The sequence below is a fragment of the Hoplias malabaricus genome, chromosome 1, assembly GCF_029633855.1.
Source record: "Hoplias malabaricus isolate fHopMal1 chromosome 1, fHopMal1.hap1, whole genome shotgun sequence".
Taxonomy (NCBI): Eukaryota; Metazoa; Chordata; class Actinopteri; order Characiformes; family Erythrinidae; genus Hoplias; species Hoplias malabaricus.
Window position 1 is genome coordinate 59,072,825 of NC_089800.1, and position 19,305 is coordinate 59,092,129.

General features: G+C 36.0%; 3 protein-coding genes across 7 annotated transcripts; 2 read left to right on the forward strand and 1 right to left on the reverse strand.

Moving 5' to 3' along the window:
- Positions 1-409: 409 nt before the first annotated feature.
- On the reverse strand, positions 410-5,362 carry fuca2 (alpha-L-fucosidase 2). The gene is made up of 7 exons (XM_066680232.1): positions 5,127-5,362; positions 3,903-4,090; positions 2,797-3,136; positions 2,082-2,292; positions 1,653-1,843; positions 1,366-1,471; positions 410-1,248 (listed from the first exon to the last, which is right to left on the reverse strand). Exons 1-7 carry the CDS (start codon positions 5,312-5,314, stop codon positions 1,111-1,113), a joined length of 1,362 nt encoding a protein of 453 aa, XP_066536329.1. The 5' UTR covers positions 5,315-5,362; the 3' UTR covers positions 410-1,110.
- A 682-nt stretch (positions 5,363-6,044) lies between these two features.
- Positions 6,045-9,621, forward strand: LOC136706641 (putative deoxyribonuclease TATDN3). 4 transcript variants are annotated; one of them, XM_066680257.1, is made up of 10 exons: positions 6,045-6,149; positions 7,091-7,123; positions 7,233-7,306; positions 7,384-7,468; positions 7,762-7,824; positions 8,335-8,444; positions 8,597-8,652; positions 8,768-8,880; positions 9,041-9,121; positions 9,254-9,621. In XM_066680257.1, exons 3-10 carry the CDS (start codon positions 7,290-7,292, stop codon positions 9,395-9,397), a joined length of 669 nt encoding a protein of 222 aa, XP_066536354.1. In that variant the 5' UTR covers positions 6,045-6,149; positions 7,091-7,123; positions 7,233-7,289; the 3' UTR covers positions 9,398-9,621. The 4 variants fall into 4 exon arrangements, with proteins under 4 accessions (XP_066536354.1, XP_066536335.1, XP_066536343.1 ...); XM_066680238.1 differs by lacking the exon at positions 6,045-6,149 and adding an exon at positions 6,841-7,005; XM_066680246.1 differs by lacking the exon at positions 6,045-6,149 and adding an exon at positions 6,841-7,005 and having other exon boundaries at positions 9,044-9,121.
- Positions 9,622-10,193: 572 nt separating this feature from the next.
- Positions 10,194-18,441, forward strand: coq8ab (coenzyme Q8A, genome duplicate b). Of its 2 annotated transcripts, none has more exons than XM_066668522.1 (15): positions 10,194-10,405; positions 10,533-10,694; positions 11,360-11,695; positions 11,847-11,913; positions 12,050-12,124; positions 12,444-12,569; positions 13,928-14,013; positions 14,510-14,650; positions 15,849-15,930; positions 16,054-16,147; positions 16,519-16,660; positions 17,099-17,206; positions 17,286-17,351; positions 17,464-17,550; positions 17,828-18,441. In XM_066668522.1, exons 2-15 carry the CDS (start codon positions 10,557-10,559, stop codon positions 18,119-18,121), a joined length of 1,842 nt encoding a protein of 613 aa, XP_066524619.1. In that variant the 5' UTR covers positions 10,194-10,405; positions 10,533-10,556; the 3' UTR covers positions 18,122-18,441. The 2 variants fall into 2 exon arrangements, with proteins under 2 accessions (XP_066524619.1, XP_066524628.1); XM_066668531.1 differs by having other exon boundaries at positions 10,541-10,694.
- The last annotated feature ends 864 nt before the right edge of the window (positions 18,442-19,305 follow it).

Below are 19,305 nucleotides of genomic sequence, written 5' to 3' on the forward strand. Positions count from 1 at the left end.
GAGTTTCTGGGGGAGGGAGGTAAGCACGTGTGTCTCAGTGTGGCATGTGGTGCTCTCGAATTCCCAGCCCTTTCGTAAGTCCAGTACGGCAGGTATTTCAAGTTCCCCCACACAGGTCGATTCAAATTAGCCTGTTTATGATTAGCCTCTATAGGTTTTCTGAATGCACAAAGATGTCCTTGTGTAGGTGAAACTGAAGTAACCAAGATATTAAAACCCCAAAAGGAAGGTTTTGTTTCACTTGCATTCAATTTTCTTTTTCCTGTTAAGATGCAAAAAAATGGTCAATTAAATGTTTGAGATTATATATATAATAAAAACATAAACAAAAAACTATGCAAGATCTGGGACACCACTTAAATATAGATGTTTCTGTCTATGCTCCTGCTGTGGAAAGACTGCACAACACTGTAGGTCTAAAAAGCAGTGTAGCTTTTAAGAATTTATTATTGAGAAATACAAAATTATCATCAACAACAAAAACACTTACAAATCAGACAAAAAAAATCTTCTGGTTTTCTCAAAACACTGGACCAGCCCCATGGCCCAGACCTTAACATCACTGTTCTGAAATGACTTCTTGCAAGTTATGAAGTTCACTGACAGACAAGTCAAATCTCTTCTGGCTGGTTACTGTTAACAATAGCTGTATCCTGACAAACAGAATAAATCAGTACAAAGGTTTGCCCTGTGATGAACAGTCGCCCTGTAGGGTCCAGACCCATTGCAACTGTGAACAGTATAAGCAATATTTTTTAAATATTCATTGATTTCATTGATTCACAGGTTTCTCACTTTAACAGCAGTTTAAAATAATGTGCCTTTTCCCCCTAACCTAAAAACGCATACTTGCGCACACACATACCTTATTACAGTAGGAAAAACATTCGAAAGTCATTAATCAAATCATGTAATTAATCAAAAAATTATAATATAGAAAATATAAGAAAGAAACCTTTAAAAACATTATACCCCATAAAAACATTGTGCAAAGTAAATGAAATTCATAGAATGAAAATTTGGATATTTGCAATGCCCTTATGATTTAAGCAATGTAAATAACTGGTCTCCTGAGAGCTGTTGAGGCCAACAATTATCCCCAATGCCTCACTATGCTATACCAGTCAGTCGCAGAGTCCAGGCCCAGGAACACGGCATCTGTCCAGGAGACAGGGTAGGCAGGTAAACCTGAATACCACTGGGCTTCAAAGGTTCCCACTTCAGTGGTTTATAGCCCAGCAACACCACCTGGTTCAGATTCAGTTTAGATAAAGAGCAAAATATTAAGCATAACAGCAGTGATAAAGCATAAGGGTTCTATTAAATCTTTAAACTAATTAAAATGAAAAACAGTATTATAATTACCTGTGTACTATCTGACACAACTGGTTCACCAAGAACAATGCTTCCATTGCTTGGCCATGAAAGTAAAAATGAATACACAGCCTTTTCTTGTGGTCTCCATGTGTACCTGTGTAATGAAAATTAAAGACATTTAAAAACAATATCGGCTATTAAGTAGTGTAGCTGACCTACTGTTTATTGGAATTCTGTTTGTTCAGGTGCTCAATTAAAAAAAAAAAAATGAATGAATGAAAATAACACGTGTTCACCTCTGCACACCCTTAATTACACAGATAGGAGTAACTCACCAAACTCCAGGTGTAACACTGTCATTCTGAGCCCTCCATGCAGTGGTGTTGTAGATTCCTTCTCCATTCACTTTCAGCCACTGACCCATCTGTTTCAGTCTCTCCTCAAATATGGGAACAATGCGGCCGTCGTGTGTTGGACCTATGTTCAACAACAAGTTGCCTCCACATGACACAGTCTCCACAAGGGTCTGTAATGGAAATGAGCAAACTCATACAGGTGTATGTAGATTTTGGTGGGATTCTATGTGAAGAATAATGCACAAATACAGAGAACACATTTCTGTATATTTTACTGCACAACTGCCAGAGTTTTTCTTTTCTATTTTATGAAAATAAATAAATATTTTGAAGCCTGACATATAGTTCAGATTTTGTTGAAGAAAATTATTCTCAATCTTATGTGTTACCACACATCACTGAACTCACAGCAATCAGCTGTTCAATGCTGAGGTAGTCGCTGAGTGTAGCATCTCTTCTGAAGCCCCAAGAACGCTGGTCAATGGAAATGCAGCTCTCCCATTTATGTTTCAGCAGGTGTCCAGGTTGGTAACGGTCGGTACAGGTGTAGTATCCACCATGAGTACAAATAATGTCCTTTCCCCAACGATCATTTGTCACAACAGTGTCCCGAACAGGGCTGTAAGTGTAAAAACACCATTTAATATATTGTTCACAAAGACTTCCAAGAAACAGTACACACACAAAATTGTAATTTGGAAACAGGAAATTTGGAAAAAAAAAACCCACAAATATTGAATCTAATGCAATGCTCAAACCGCAAAGACCATCGAGAAGTGGCTTGCAAATGACGGCTGTGATGTGTTGCAAGTCGTGATAATGAAATCAGAGAGGGTAGTTCTCCTGCAGGCTTAGGGGTTTTTTTAGGGTCTGGATTTATGTCCTAAACAAACTAGCATGGACATACTTTTAACACCACAAAAGCTGACCCAACTGTCTCAAAGGCTTCTTTCTTTAAAAACTGTCTTCAATGCATTTAAAGAAATCAAAATGTACTTGTATCCCTTACTAAAGTCTCTCTCTGTATGGTCTACTTATAAAATTTGATATCTTGCTAAGTTGATTTTGGAACACAACAGAAGTATACAGTATCAATGACTGGGACATAAAAGAAATTTTCAACCTCTCATTGTAGAGCCAGGCTAGAAAACCAGTGCTGTTCCAGTACTTATCAGGGGCATCACCATCTCCATCAGACCACAGCAATTCAGGTTTGTACTTATTCACTATCTCATAAAGCTCAGGCAGACTCTTCTCTTGTGGGAACAGAGTGGTGGTAAATTTGTTATTAGCATCTTCTCTGAAAAGAGGGTGAAACCACTCAAACAGGGAGTGGTAGAGGCCAAGGTGCATGTCAGTGTTTTTCCGTAGAGCTGTGGCTATTTCGTCCACCAAGTCTCGCTTTGGCCCAACATCCACAGAATTCCAGTTCCAGGAGTACTTTGAGCCCCACAGGGTGAAGCCTGAGAAAGTATAAACCTTTAATTTACTTCTTGTTTAAAATGACTAGAGTGCTTTGTGTAGTTTGATCAACTTCCTCTTTTATTTTATACGATATTCAAACGATATTAGTGTTTGTAGAACACTTTGCATTTAAAATATTTAACTGGGAAGTAAATATTTGGTGAAAGGCATAAAAACGTTATATGATTTATGTGCTGTATCTCCAGAAACAAAGTTCACTTTTACATTTTATGGAAAAATAAATAAATAAAAGTGGAAAGTGAATACACAGCAACAATTTAGACACATGACTGCACACTATAATAAGAGTTTTTAAGCTACTGAAATATGACTCTAGGTAATCATCTACAGATGTATATTGCTAGGTCTGGTTATGACATTCTCAAGGTACTCTACATCACATGCTTCTTTTCTATTCCTCTTTTGAAAACAAGCGTTGTATTGTACTTAGAAAATGCAGAACATTTTAACATGTACATTTTAAATGCAATTTTAAATTGTTAAAATGTACATTTATTTGTATACCTTCTAAAACACTAATATCAATTGGAAAATATGTGCATAATAAAAACAGGGCTAATCATTGTTTAGTCTCAAGAAAAAATTTCCAGGATTTATGGATGTGGAATTTGCCCATTTGGAAAACTATAGCCACCTTTTGTTGAACACAGGCTTGATCAGTACATAAGATTGTGTTCAGTTGAACACAAAGTTCCCAACAATATTATTTTTTTTTACTACATATAAACAGGAGATTGCACTTACCTTCATGGTGTTTAGTTGTGAGGACAATATACTTTGCTCCCGAAGCGGCAAAAATGTCTGTCCAATGTTTGGCATCAAAGAATTCAGCAGTAAAGTGTGGTGCAAAGTCTTGATACTGGAATCCAGGAGGATAGTTCTTTGCCATAAAGTTCACGTAATCTGGGATTTTTTGGCCTTGCCAATACCACCTGCAGACAGACTTATTTTAAATATTTGTTTACTGAATCCAGCAAAAAAAAAAAGATCTGTAGTGGTACAATAAGAAAATGCACAATAATTCTAGTATTTTTAAATACATGTATGATTTTCTCATACTTAATATTGTAAGAGTAAAACCTGGCATTATTATAATAATGTAATAATATTCCATTTAGCATTTATATTAACTATAGTAAGTTAATGTAATTGCCTACAATTTATTGGTATCCTTAGAAAATTAAGGGTTAACCAAAAGTAAAAAAAACTTATTAATAATAATCAGTGGTGGACAGTAATTAAGTAAATGTACTTTGTTACTGTACTTTTTTTCATGTATCTGTACTCTACTGCAGGATTTCCATATTGGGTGGCTTTTTACTTTAAACAGGGGACATATTATAACTGGTTTTAAACAAGTTGGAATAGGTCTATGTGCTATACAAAAAAATGTTCAAACATGTTTGCACAAAATGACTCACAAAGAAATCTCACCAGCTCTATTCTTGCCAGGTTCCGTCCCTTTCAGAATGAGCCGTTTAAGGGCTCTGTTGCTTTTATGCAAATAAGCTAATGTTGGTCAAGTCCCCACCCATCCCATGCTTAAACTGAGTCTTTACCACACCTGAAAAATATCAGAAAAATAGAGGCGCTATCTAACTATATGTTCGACTCTGAGTTGGACCCAGACCAGTGTACGTTGTCCATCACTGGAAATAATATATAGAAAATGGACTGAATTTAAGGTGCATCATTCAGTTTCCAATTTCTGTCTACACGACTAGTTTTTACTTTACCTATTGTAACCTCGTGTACCAATTGATACTGAAGTTGATTCCACCCTTCACTAAGCTCGAAAGCTCACAACCCTAAGTTTGACAGGACTGGTTCCATAGTTTTATGATGTAAGAAACCCTGGCTCTCTAAAAAAACCAAACTCCAAAGTTAAGATGCTGAGCCATTGTGTGTGTGTGTGTGTGGGGGGGGGGGGGTCGTATTTGTAGAGAGATTTATGAATGTAAAACTTACCAGAACCATTCGCTTCCATAACTGGGGACAGAGAATATGCCCCAGTGAATGAAGATGCCGATCTTGGATTGATCAAACCACTCGGGCAAAGGCCTGGAGTCTATGGAGTCCCAGTTCGGTTCATACTGGCCACTACATACCCCCAGACACACCAACAAAATTAACACACAAACACTCCGTGAACTCATGCTGCTACACCGCCAACTGCTTACTCAAAGACAAGTTACCTACAGTAACAGCTTGAGCAGATCATATGATTCCAGCTCCAGGATCACGTGCTCTTCTTCAACACAGATCATTTATAGAGTGACAACTTCGTGTTTATTTTCCCTTCTACAAACATTTCTAACACTCCCTAGAGGGCGCTCGCCAGAGAGAGACCTCAATGAAACGCGGTACGTCTCCCGAGTAACGAAGGCTTTCGAACGACTTGACTACGCACTGTATAATGGCGTTGGAGAACACCTTAATGCGTGGGAATGAAATTATGAGAATATTTACAATATTTTAAGAATACGGCCGTAATATGAGAAATGAGTGTGGATAAGGTTCCATTTTACAAATTTATTCTCACAATAAAAAAAATCCCAACCTGAAATATTATTTATGAATTTAAAGCAATATATATATATATATATTCTAAACGTATTCTTTATTTCTTGATCCAAATATTTTGGGCTCTAAAATGTTGCAGAAATTTTATATGTATTAACAGGAACAAAATCGGTGTCATTCGACCCATTGGCGGTAGGACTGTTGAGATATTTTGTTTTTTGAATTCATTTGTTTTGGACTTCTAAGCGCCTCCTAGTGTATAAGAAACATGTTGAAAATACTGGGTGTTTATTTTCCTAACTAGAATCTCTGTGGCTTCTTTATGTCGCCCTTACCGCCGGTCAGGCCACTTTTCACATGCTCTGTACAGAAGTGAAGTGAAGGAGGAAGTCGCAAGTGTTTTTTTTTTTTAATTGCATGCACACCTAAACAAATACCAGCTCAAAAGATTGTCAGGGATCTACAAATGTGAGGAAAATAGATTAAATAATACAGTGACAAGATTAATTATGTCTTTATTAATCATTTGGCTCCATTAATGGACTCTTGACATTTTTAGAAAGTATAGAAGACATGCTGAGTTAATTTTTGAAAGCAGTATAAAAATGTAGTTTTATTTGCGTTTATGAATGGTATTTAACCAGTATAATTCTGTAAAAGAAAAAAAAATCATTCAATTTTTTTCCAAAAATAAACACAAAACAATATGTCTTTAAGGCAAAATTAAAAATCAGCAATGACTGAATAAATGTAAAGATCAGACCAAATGCATACAATGCCAAAAAGGTAACAACAAAATGAACAATTAGTTTCAAGGTCGGGCTTGTATTTCAAAAAAATTTTTGGGGTAAATTCTGTGGATTAATTTCTCTCACTTTATAAGGAAGTATGTGGTAATACCCGTTGCAAGTGTTTTCTCTACACCATCCCATGTGGCATTGTTACACCGAAACATATGGAATAAACACAGACTGACAAAGATATCTAATACATCAAAGGACTGAACAAAGCTGTGTAGTTTAACACGAGGCGTAAGCTTCCCTTTAGTCAACGATTATTTTATGCTGCACGTGATTGAATGCTGCCGCAGATACCTATGTATTATGGATAGTGTTCACTTATGATGTGTAGATCAGTGACCCTGCGCAAGTCCTGCGCATCTCGAGCTCTGCGTAATATCCTGTACAGAAATCTTACATTTCACGAACTGTGGGTCCTAGTTTACTTTGAAGTTGGTAAAGCCGATAAAGACTTTTCTTTCCAAGAGCTCATGCAGGGTTATATAGACTGTCACTGTCATCTCTCTGCTGGAGATTTTGATGATGTATGTCATGTTTTTTTTGCGCTGTAATTGTAATTCTATACCTGGTTGAGCTCTGTGCTGATTTTCTCTTGTTTCCATCTAAAAGGACATTGAAGATGTTATTTTGCAGGCCAAAAAGGTAACATTAGCTTTTACAGTGACATGTAAATTATGCCTTCTGCATAATGTTTTTTTTATCCAGTGCATGTAATTCGTGTACACCGCATTGAGAAATGTTGTAATCCTAGGCTGGAGTTGTAGCTCTTCTTGCAGTGGCTGAGCACTCTGGGGAGTTTGAGAAGATCATGCAGCTGTCACAGAGGTTAGATATATCTGCAAAAGGTGTTCTTCTATGGGAAAGATTCCTTTAAAAGCAGCAGAGGTTTTGTACATTTCCAGGTTTCCTGGTTTTGTGATGGCTTGCCTTGGAGTTCACCCAGTTCAAGGCCAGGATCCAGAAAACCCCAGAGGATCAGTTGTGCAGGTCTGAGCTGAAATATACACTGGCATTTGCCAAACAATGAAACGACTTCTGTTATTCTATACTAATTGCTCATTTGATTAGCCTCCACTTAACATAAAATATGCTAAATGCAATCTATAGTCAATCTGTTGCTCTGCACAGTTTGTTAGTCTCCCTTTCATGCTGTTTATAAATGATAACAACTCCCACAAGACCACCCCACAGCACACATATGTTTTATTTTGTCTTTTTAATATTTCATCATTGTTGGGTGAAATTTCTTTCTGTCCACACTATTTGTTCCTCTTTTTTAGGATCTAGATGCTGCCATACCGTTAATTGAAAAATACAGTGATCATATAGTGGCTATTGGTGAAGTAAGACTTGTATAACATTCTAAATAAATACACTGCTTTCCCACTGTTTCTTACAGACTGTTTCCCATATATCTTTTATATTTTGGGCTATACTCTGGGCCAACCGAATATATTTTTGCTTGTTTAATAATATGAAATATCCTTTTCTATGCTTCTGAAATAAACAAATATTATAATCACATTCACTCTATTTTGACAAATAAGTGACACAGAATATGTACTAGACAATTATGCACAGTGTATACAATATTCTAGACGATAAGTTATTCACTATTATATTTAATATATATATTGTTATTTTAGCCAGAAAATGTCAATCTGAAAGGAACCAAAAGAGATTGTCAGTGTGTACATATGTGCATGGTATGAGGAAGCATAAATTAAAGTATTTACAGTATACAAAGTCTTATTTTGTGAACAACCACCCAACCTATATGTATTTTTAACAAACACTCCTAATTTATAATGGGATCTACAACTTATGGAATATCTTCATAATGTTTGGTACAGGTTGGTCTTGACTTCACTCCACGGGTGGTCAATAGTGATGAAGGGAAAGAAAGTCAGAGACAAGTCCTCATCCGTCAAGCAGAAATTGCAAAGCAGCTAAATCTTCCTCTGTACGTCTCAGCTAGTTTAATCTGACATCAACCTATCAATTAATGTTTTATCACATTAAACACGTTTATATAGAATTCTGAAAGGCATAAGAAGGCTTTACATTTTCTTTTGCCTAACACCGCAAAATGTAAACATAAGCTCATCTTTCCAGGAATGTTCATTCAAGATCTGCTGGAAGACCAACAATACAACTTTTAAAAGAGCAAGGTATCTTATCATTTACACGACACTTGTTGAAGTTACGTTAATAGAATTGCTAACACACATTATTTAATATTTTGTTTCCTCCTTAAGTTAAATTATTTTCCTTTTTATAAACCAGGTGTAGAAAACGTTCTTCTTCATGCTTTTGATGGGAAACCATCAGTTGCAATGGAGGGTGTCCGTGCAGGGTATTTTTTTTCAATACCACCATCGATTGTAAGAAGTGAACAGGTTAGGTGAAATGTGCTATAAATACAAAATGTATTATTATAATTTCTATTATTATTATTATTAGAAATTAAAAACATCTTATTGTACTCCAAGTAAAAGAACTGATAACCCATCAGTATTTGTTTTCAGTGAGGTCACCTGTTTATCTGTTTTTACTAAGAAGCAAAAACTTGTGAAACAGCTGCCGCTGGAGTATATGTGTCTGGAGACTGATTCACCAGCTCTTGGACCAGAGAAACGGGTAAAATGTTTTTTTTAAATTTCTAACAAAGCCTATATAAATTGTGTCATTTTTGCAAAGCTGTTTTTTAGGTGTGGGTGGTTAAATTTATTTGTTTACTCAGTTTGAAAATTCTTTTATATTGCATTGTAGGTGAGGAATGAACCAAGGAATATCACAATTAGTGCTGAGTACATTGCCAGAATCAAAGGGGTTCCTGTGGAGAAGGTCATGGAAGTAACCACACTCAATGCTCTTCGTCTTTTCCCCAAGCTGAAGACATTTATCAAACTATGAGAAGAAGGCATATACTAAATTTAAACAATGTAATGCACCTGCTCTGCACTTAAAGATACTGGATTTAAAATGGAACTGACTAAAGTCCCAGTGTGGACTGAAGTATGTTTTTTTTTTGCACTCCAAACTGATTGTATGTATGATACTGGGGGACGGTAATTGTAAGAAATTAATTTTATATTTTCTTGTGCAAACAACAATATTTTAAAATAAATTTTGACACAGTATCCCAAGTCTCTCTCTCTCTCATATATGTATATGGACTTGAACCTTGTACATTGTTTGTACCCACATTACTCCCAATTGTTTCTTATGCTACAGATCCACTACGACACTGAACAGGATGAAGTAGGTACATAAAATAATTGATTGACTGTTTGATTAATAGCAACATTATTAAAAAAAATAAATATTTGTCACAATTCCTTGTTGTAAAAATATTGTTTATAAATTAATAGGTCTATTATGATTTTTATTTATCAAGAAAGTGTAGAAATTGTTTTCAGGTTCATATTTTAGAAAACGATTAAATTAAGAGGACAGCACCAATCCTTTTAAAATTAAGTTAAATTGTGTCTAATTCTCTGACGGACCGAGGCCTTGAACACACGTACTTCACTGTGTGATGACGTCACAAAAACGCGCATTTTACAGAGGGCTGAGCGAATTAGAATTTGAACAAAGACAAAGGGAGGCTGCCAGTTCATACTGTAGAAGCGCCGCTAGATGGCAGAAATAGTGCACACGTATATAAGGGGTAGTAATTTTCGGTGTAAAATGAGCATTTCCACGCCTCTTGTGTTGACACGTCTCCGACTTCCAGAACAAAATGTCTCGAATGGCTTTGATTCACACTTCTTGTTTTTGTTGAAGTTTAGCTTGCTCCTTTAAGTCAGATTTTCCAGTTATGACAAGTTGTGATTATCATATCTATATTTCCAGCTAATGTAGCTAACTTTTAACGCAGGACATTACGTTTTGCATTAGTAACGTCTTCAAACATCTGCGGTAAGTCAAGAAATGTTTATATACACTGTCTTGAATTAAATGAAACAATCTAGGCTCACAACAGCTAGTCATTTTACAGGTAATGTTTGCAGGTAAATTGCTTTGACTTTTGTGTGGCCTTTAAAAGGTCTGCAGGTTTAAAAGGAAAGACATGGCAGCTGATATCTTACTAATAAGAAAATTTGCCAGCTTCAGACAAGTGCCATACCAGAATCACAGCAAATGTCTGACACTCAGTGTTCAGAGGAGAACCAGTCTGAACCTCAAAGAAAACCTTCTGAAAGACCAGGTAAGGGTTGTTTCAGTTCAGCATATTACTTGAGAAGGACATTTATCGTGACAAATCCTTTGAAAAGGGAATTTAAGTTTTAAATTACTTCAGAGTGATTTGATATGAAATGTTCCATCCTAGAGGAATTAGAGAATTTGATACATTGGATTAAATGGGAATCTGACACCTGAATAGATTGCTTCTAAGCAGATTTACCATGAAAGTTATAACACGAACAGCTATAATTTTCAGTCCTAAAAATAATCCATGTTGACTGGTATACGTGTACCATTTAAGCTTGGCATTTGCCATGAAGAAAACAAAGAAATGTTGGCAATCCCCGTTTTCAAATGGCAAATGAAAGCCTAAAAATGGTGTATAAAAATCAGATTTATGTAGTTGATCAGTGTTTTAGTGTCCTGATTAAATTTGCTTTAGTTTTTGCTAGAGCTCATCTAATCTGTCCTACAAACATCTTTTCATCTGCTAAAGGCCTTGTAGCTTTAGTCAAATATTCTTTTAAGTCTCTTAATTTTTTTAAGGCACAGCAAAGCAAATTAAAGCATCTAAATATTTTTGTGAAAGTGCTCTTAACTTAAAACCATTTTTTTATGTGCACGTTACTTTTACCTTTTGTTACTTTTAAGACCCTGCAAATTATTGTGTTTGTGTTTCTTTTGCAGGGCTATAGCTGGAAAGGCAGAAATGGTGCTATGCTCAGGAGTATTATGGAATCATTACGTAATTACTCTTTTATTGGTCCAAGTTTGAGTGATACCAAATGTGCCAGATCTCTAAAGTACCTGAAGGACAAAACAGGGGGCAGCAGAGTGGTCAACATGTACAGCCATGAGTGTTTGGGGAAATCCAGATACAAGATATTTGGAGGGCATATACAAATGCCCATCTATGAACAGACCTGTTTATTTCACCAAGATCACTGGCTTTGTAGCAGTGTGAAGGGAGATGACCCAACCAAAGAGATGAGAAACGGTGACTTTATGAAGCACAAGCAAGTGGTACAGTAGTTTTATTTTGTTCCAAGATCATTGATTGATACCTTGAGTTACATCAAGATTAAATCTTTGTACATAGTTAATTAACACTTTTATTTAACTTTTAGTTACTGACATGTAGATGTTTATATTTTTGCCTTTTTTCCCTTTTTAGCTCTGCAAAAGTGCCAGGGAACGCAAAGTACCAGTAACAAGATTGGGACGCTTAGCAAACTTTGGAGGTGGGACAGTTATCCTGTGTGTAAACACACTTCTGATTTTGTTTAAAATCAAGTTGGTATATAGTCTACTATAGGATATGAATTCCACAAAACGGATGTGTCAGTAATTTGAATAAATGTTGTTTGCACACTCCAGGCTTGGCAGTTGGACTGGGTCTTGGAGCAATTGCTGAAATGGCAAAGAAGAGTCTTAGATCTGATGAGAAGAAAGGTATATTGCCATGTACAAGCATTTATGGCATCCTGTTATTTAAAATAAAATGTTCTAATGTTGGTTTAAGCAAGAATGTTTCATCTGGTTTTAAATTTAATTTGTTAGGAAAAAATTATTTTAATGGTGGGTGTTCCATAGTGATGAGAAATCAAAGCTTAGGGATAGTGGACAAAATTTGCAAAGTTGGTATAATTAATCATGTGGATTCATTCTCATTTGGGGATGAATAATGTGACCAGCTAGTACTATCAAAGCATCCAGCAAAATGCTTTTTTTTGAGAGTTTGTTTTAACTGGGAATTTCCTTTTTCCTGCAGGTCATAAGAAAGCTATACTGGACTCGAACCCATTTGTCTCTGAGGCTAATGCTGAAAGAATTGTTCGGACTCTGTGCAAAGTGAGAGGAGCTGCTCTAAAATTTGGGCAAATACTAAGCATTCAAGGTGAGAAATTAAATTTCGTGTTTGGACCATGGTGAGGGTTAGAAATTGAATATATTTAATAGATATTCAGTTGAATATGTTTAACAACACAACCTAATTATTGACAAAGTTGGTTGGCTAAATATTGTTGCTTTGTTGGTCATGCAAAATTATTTAATTGATCAAGTTTAGAATAACTTTTGTTTTGTCTTGAACTGAAGTAGTTTAAACCCAATTTGTCTAAACATTTTAATCAGCATTATTTTTCAGTGGGAGTATTGTGCTCAGTCAGTGCTTTTCATTCTTTATGTAATGATTGTTTTCCTTCACCATCTCTGTGGCCTGCCCTTGACACTGATTCCTAATGCATACCGCCCCTATGCACTGGATACATTTGTGTTTATTTCTGTTAACAACATGGCAGTGTGCATGGCACAAATGTCATCCTGCTATATCATTACACACTCCTGAAGGTGTCAGGGCGGCTGTTTGTGGTAGTAGGTCTGGTTTCACTGATGAATTTGTCTGTGTGTCTGTTAACGTCAACAAAAGGGGGGGGGGTTGCATTAACCAAATATATTACTTTCAGACACTGTCAACTTAATGAAAGGCACTGAATGATTTAATAGGTGAATACTGTTTATATATATATAAAACAACCCCCCCCCTCTCTCTTATGGTTTTGTATTTAGGTTTCACTCCACTAAATTCCCTGAGAGGAGCAATGATTTCCTTGCAGATTTTTAATAACTATAGTGGTAGAGCCACTGCTTTGTTTTATAATAACACAGTACGGCTTTATAAAAGTGTGAGACATGGTGAAATACATGTGTCAGGACAACACAACAGACACCAAAGCAGCAGGCTTGAATGTGTGTATACTAAACAGTTTCTTAAGGGCGTCACGGTGGCGCAGCAAGTAGTGTCACAGTCACACAGCTCCAGGGACCTGGAGGTTGTAGGTTTAAGTCTGACTGTCTGTGAGGAGTTTGAGTTCTCCCTGTGTCTGGGTGACTGTCTGTGACGAGTTTGGTGTGTTCTCCCTGTGTCTGCGTGGGTTTCCTCCGGGTGCTCCCACAGTTCAAAAACAAATGTTGGTAGGTGGATTGGATACTCAAAAAAATAAAAATAAATAAAAGTGTCCGTAGGTGTGAATGTGTGAGTGAAGGACTGGCGTCCCCTCCAGGGTGTATTCCCGCCTTGCGCCCAATGATTCCAGGTAGGCTCTGGACCCACCGCGACCCTGAACTGGATAAGCGGTTACAGATAATGAATGAATGAATAAACAGCTGCTTAGTTAAGAAACATGATCCTTGTCTAAATCCTGTTTCTAAAATGAGAGACTTGACCAACCATCCTGAGTTATTTTGTTCTCCTAGATGATGCCTTCATCAACCCACAGCTTGCAAAAATTTTCGACCGTGTTCGACAAAGTGCTGACTTCATGCCCACCAAGCAAATGATGGTATAGTCTCAAATGTGAGAGTTTTTCCATGTTGAAGAATAAACACAGTTTAGAATACCATATGCAGAATCTCTCCCAAGTTATCACTGGTATTGTTAATATGAGGCAAATTTTGTTGAGGATAAATGAATGAAATGAAGTGGTAATATTCTAAAATTCCTTGGGTTTCAACTGATAGGCACACCATGGTGAAGAATGAATAAATGTTGATGGGTCTAGAATAATGAACTGACTCTGTGACTATAGTATTTAGAAAGATCTAAATTATGACAATGCAGTGTCATCAAAATTAACATTCAGAATACCTTGCATTTGAAAATCAAGCGCAAATAACATTCACTTAAATGTTCACTACCCTGTAAAAGTTGTTATTGAATAAAAGAGCCATGATTAATTTGACGGATGATTCTTAAAATTTGAACAGTATTTTACAATTGCTCTTGCATATCTGTTTTTTAAGGAATTAATATAAATTTAATTTGAATATTCATGACAGAAAGTGGTCAGCAATGACTTGGGCCCAAACTGGCGTGACAGAGTGGAGTTCTTTGAGGAGAAGCCTTTTGCTGCTGCATCCATTGGTCAGGTGCACCTGGCTAGACTGAAAGATGGAAGAGATGTGGCTATGAAGATTCAGGTTAGAGAAATATTTTTTTTAACTGGAAACAACAAGGAAGAAGCTTGGTTAGTGCTGGCCTGATAGAATTTTGAATAGCAGAATTATGTTCAGAAACCTTGCCTTTTTTGCGACGCGAAAAAAACATAATATAGCAAGTGGTGTGAAATAGCAAAATAATTATTGAAATGAAGAAAATATTACACAAATTTATAGCTGGTTTACTCAAAAGCATCAACAATTCATGCCATACATCCCCATCACCTCATCTCTGATGGACTTCTTTCCACCGCATTTAGCATAATTCTAACCAACAGGGGAGTCTTTTAGCTGACATAAGTTTTGCAGTTATTGTTCTCCACAAAGCACATGGAGTTATTCAAAAACATTGAGTAAGCAGCAGTTTGAAAGGATCTGGTAACATTTTGTGTGTCTCTTAGGTAGGTTCTAATGTAATATGAGAGACCTAGCTAGAGAGTGTAGTCTGCAATTAGACAAAATTTCAGAAATCCAGGGATTTAATTGATCAGAAAAATGCTATGGGCATTTTTTTAAATTATTTGTATGAAACAACACACAACAACAAGCTAGATATGGACTTGGATTTGCAACATTCAGACTGATGATTCTAGCACTATTTTTGTGGCCCTAGATAGTGGTATCAATAACTATTATTAACTGGTGATACTGTAAATTTCTATCAGTAGTTTGATCAGAGGAGGATGGGTCCCCCTTGTAAGTCTTGGTTCCTCCAAGGTTTCCTCCAGCCTTGAGGGAGTTATTCCTCGCCACTGTCGCCTTTTGCTTGTTGCCTACAGAGGGCTTTGATTCAAAGGATCTGTTCTGATGCTAATTATGTAAGCTGCTTTGTTACGGCTTCTGTTGTAGAAATCACTATATAAATACATTTTGACTGATTGAGGTATAAAATGACAGCAGTATTCTTGTGATCTGTATAGTAAGCTAGCTTTATAACACAGGTGATTTCAGCTCATTTGAGTTATTGACTGCATTCACTTTAAATATATTGTTGCCAACTATTGGAGTTCCATTTAAATGGCAATAATAAACATACTTAAAATGATGATCACCTATAAAATGTAAATAGTATTGGAATTAAAGATGAATTTGAGATATTATTAACTGTTAGAATGAGATTAGAATGATTAGTTGAATGTGTATATTTTCTATCTTTGGCACACGTCTTCTATTTTCTTAGTACCCTGGAGTTGCCAAAAGTATCAAGAGTGATCTCAGTAATTTGATGACTCTCCTTAGTTTGAGCAACGCGTTACCCAAAGGTACGTATCCTGTATGGCAATTTTAAAGAGAGCCATTACTACTTTTTTTTTTTTTTTTTTTTTTTTTTCTTTTAGAGATTTTGTCATCAATGTAATTCTGCATGTCATGTTGTTTTTGCGCAGGTCTGTTTCCAGAGCACCTTATAGAGGTTATGAGCAGAGAACTGGCTTTGGAATGTGATTATGTGAGGGAAGCTCAATGTGCCAAAAAATTCCAGTGAGTATGTTTACCTATTTTTAATGTGTCCACTAAACAAGTCTAACCATACTGACCAGTTTAGTCAAGTTCTCCAAAAGCATTTTCTATACCACAGTTAGGCCTTCAGTCTTCTCAGAGCAATGATGAGATGCATGGAAACACTGCATAGCAGTAACATAATAAGATTATTTCATGAATTTCATTAAGTATGCAAAACATTTTTAAAGATTGGGCATTTCTGGACAAAGAATAGCAATTTTGGAGTTATTTATTATTTAATTATAAATTTCCTGTTGTAATGTTTTAGTGGAGAATTTGATTGTTTTGTTTTGTTTTACAGAATATGTAAAGTTATTTGTACATTAGTTGACTTGAGGTATATTTTACAGAGAGCTTTTAAAGGATCACCCATGCTTCTATGTGCCAAGCGTAGTGGATGAACTTAGCAGTCAGCTTGTCCTTACCACAGAGCTGGTATCTGGTTTCCCTTTGGATAAAGCTGATGACCTCCCACAGGAACTCAAGAATGACGTAAGCCTGTCAAAATATTTATAATCTGATAATGTCACTGCATTCCAAAAAGTGGAATGAGTGATTACATTCATTTGTAGGGCGTTTTTTTTGGTGATGTCATATATTCATAGATTTCAAGTATGGTTTTCCCACAGACAAAGGCATTTTTAAATATTTGTGCATGTGCTTTCAGGAATATGGATTGACTTTTGTTGACATTCCTCAGGAATTTAATACTGTAGATGTGTATTTGCTTTTGTACAGACTGCCCTTTATCCACCTGGTGTCTGACTAATTTAGTTGCCTATTGTAGCCAGTTCAGTACATATTAGACTATATTTATTTGTCTATTCTCTGTATTAAAAATATAGAAATGTAATTCTGTTTAGCTCTGGAAGAACTAAAACTTTCTGCATCAGTTTTTTATATATAACACTCTCCTGTCTTCCTCCTCAGATCTGTGAGCAGATTTTGATTCTATGCTTGAGAGAACTCTTTGAGTTCAGATTCATGCAGACTGATCCCAACTGGTCCAATTTCTTCTATGACCCTCTAACTCATAAGGTATATCTTTCAATACTTTCATTGTAGGCTATTTTATTTCCACTTTTATACCCCTTTAATGTCAATCCTTGATTTTCAGATTGCTCTGTTAGATTTTGGAGCAACAAGAGGATTTGATGCAAGATTTACAGATATGTACATTGAGGTAGAGTAAGGGTATTTTGCATATGTTTCATTTCTTAAACATATGATTGTTATATTTTGAATTCAAGTGTGAAATTTTAATTTGTGCACATTGGGTTTTTATCTTCTATAAGATCATCAAGGCTGCAGCCAACAGAGATAGAGATGGTGTTTTACAACGATCTATTGAAACGAAATTCCTGACTGGATATGAAACAAAGGTATTGAGCCTCACCAGGAACAGCACTGAATGCGTATTTGCATTCTGCTCCTAAATTTGGCCATTTTGCCTCCCTCCATGATATCTCCCATCATATCATCGTTATTTATTTACTTGACTATTTTCAGCAACTCTTTGTACATTAGAATTAACAAACTTTTGGGTACTGTGGGCTCATGCCTAATTTTAAATTGTTCATTATTTAAGCATGTTTTCCATTATAAGGACTGTTTAATGTTGTTTATATAATCAGAATATACATTCTCTTTTTTGTACAGGCAATGGAGAATGCCCATGTGGACGCAGTGATGATTCTTGGTGAGGCCTTTGCCTCAGAAGACCTCTTTGACTTTGGCTCTCAGAGCACAACAGAGCGGATCCATGGCCTCATCCCTGTGATGCTGAATCAGCGTCTCACCCCTCCACCTGAAGAGACCTACTCCCTGCATCGCAAAATGGGTGGCTCCTTTCTCATCTGCTCCAGACTCAAAGCCAAACTGCGCTGTAAGAACATGTTTCAGGAGGCGTATACTAAATACTGGAGAGATCGACACAGAGAAACCTCAAAGTGAAGAGCAGTGTTTGGACTTAATAAGAAAGTGTGTAAAAAGTAATCTAACAGAAAATGTGATCACAATGGACAGAATTCTCTTTATCATACCTATGCTTATTTACTTCATCTGTAACAACGTCTTTTCTGATTATTGATTTATACCCCGTAGTAGTTTATGGAGGAATGTGTTTTGAAATTCTCATCTATAAAGAAAATGTTGCAGCATGTACTAAATCCTGTTATACATGAGAATATTGAGATGTGCACATTGCTCTGGTTACTGTGGTTTACACATTGTATCGACTGAAGTAAAAAGGTTATATATTTGCAGAACTTGTCTACTGAAGGTGTTTATTCTCATGCAAAATCCTAAGAAACTAATCCAACACACATTGCTCTTGTTAATGTTAGCACCACTACAGAAAGGCATGTGTATTTAATTTGAAACATACATTTATCTATAGATTATATAAGGCATTTTTTATACTTAGTTCTTGGTAAATTATTGGCATTAGTGAGTGCAATTAATACAGTTAAAATAAACCATGCTGAATTATTATAAAACCAACAGGAATATAGCCTTAATCATACAACAATGCACTTTTATGTCCTGTTGGATAAGAAAAGTAAGTGATTTGGTGTAAATTAAACTGAGCTGACCTCAGCTGGTCTTCTATAGAGTTGAATAACAACACTGATTTAAAAGGGAGCTAATGCCTACTGAGAAATGACAGGAGTTAAACGCAGAGTGAACAGTTGCGATCTGTATGAAAGACTCATCAGACTTTGAAATATTAGCACCTTTGAATTTGTAGTACTTTATTTTTTTTGCACTAAAATTATGCGTCTGAATATAATTGCTCTTGAATTGAACTCTTGAATTTTTTCACTGTTATTATTCAAGGTTAATAAATTCAAATTAAAAAATCAAGCTCAAAAAAATTAAAACAATATATTTTGAAGTTGCTCAAATTCGGTAGACGAAATTCAGAGACCAAATACGAGTTACAAAAAACTCAGATACACATCCGGGAAGAATGAGCAATCGATTCATTAGGATTTTCTCTTTCACCTTAAATGCTGCAGTAGTTGCATTCTGTCGCCGCTAAATGGAGAAATACGAACACAACTTCCATACCGTGGAAAAACTACACGTTTAGCTTCCTTCCGTGGATATTATCTCTTTATTTTCAATGTGTCTCA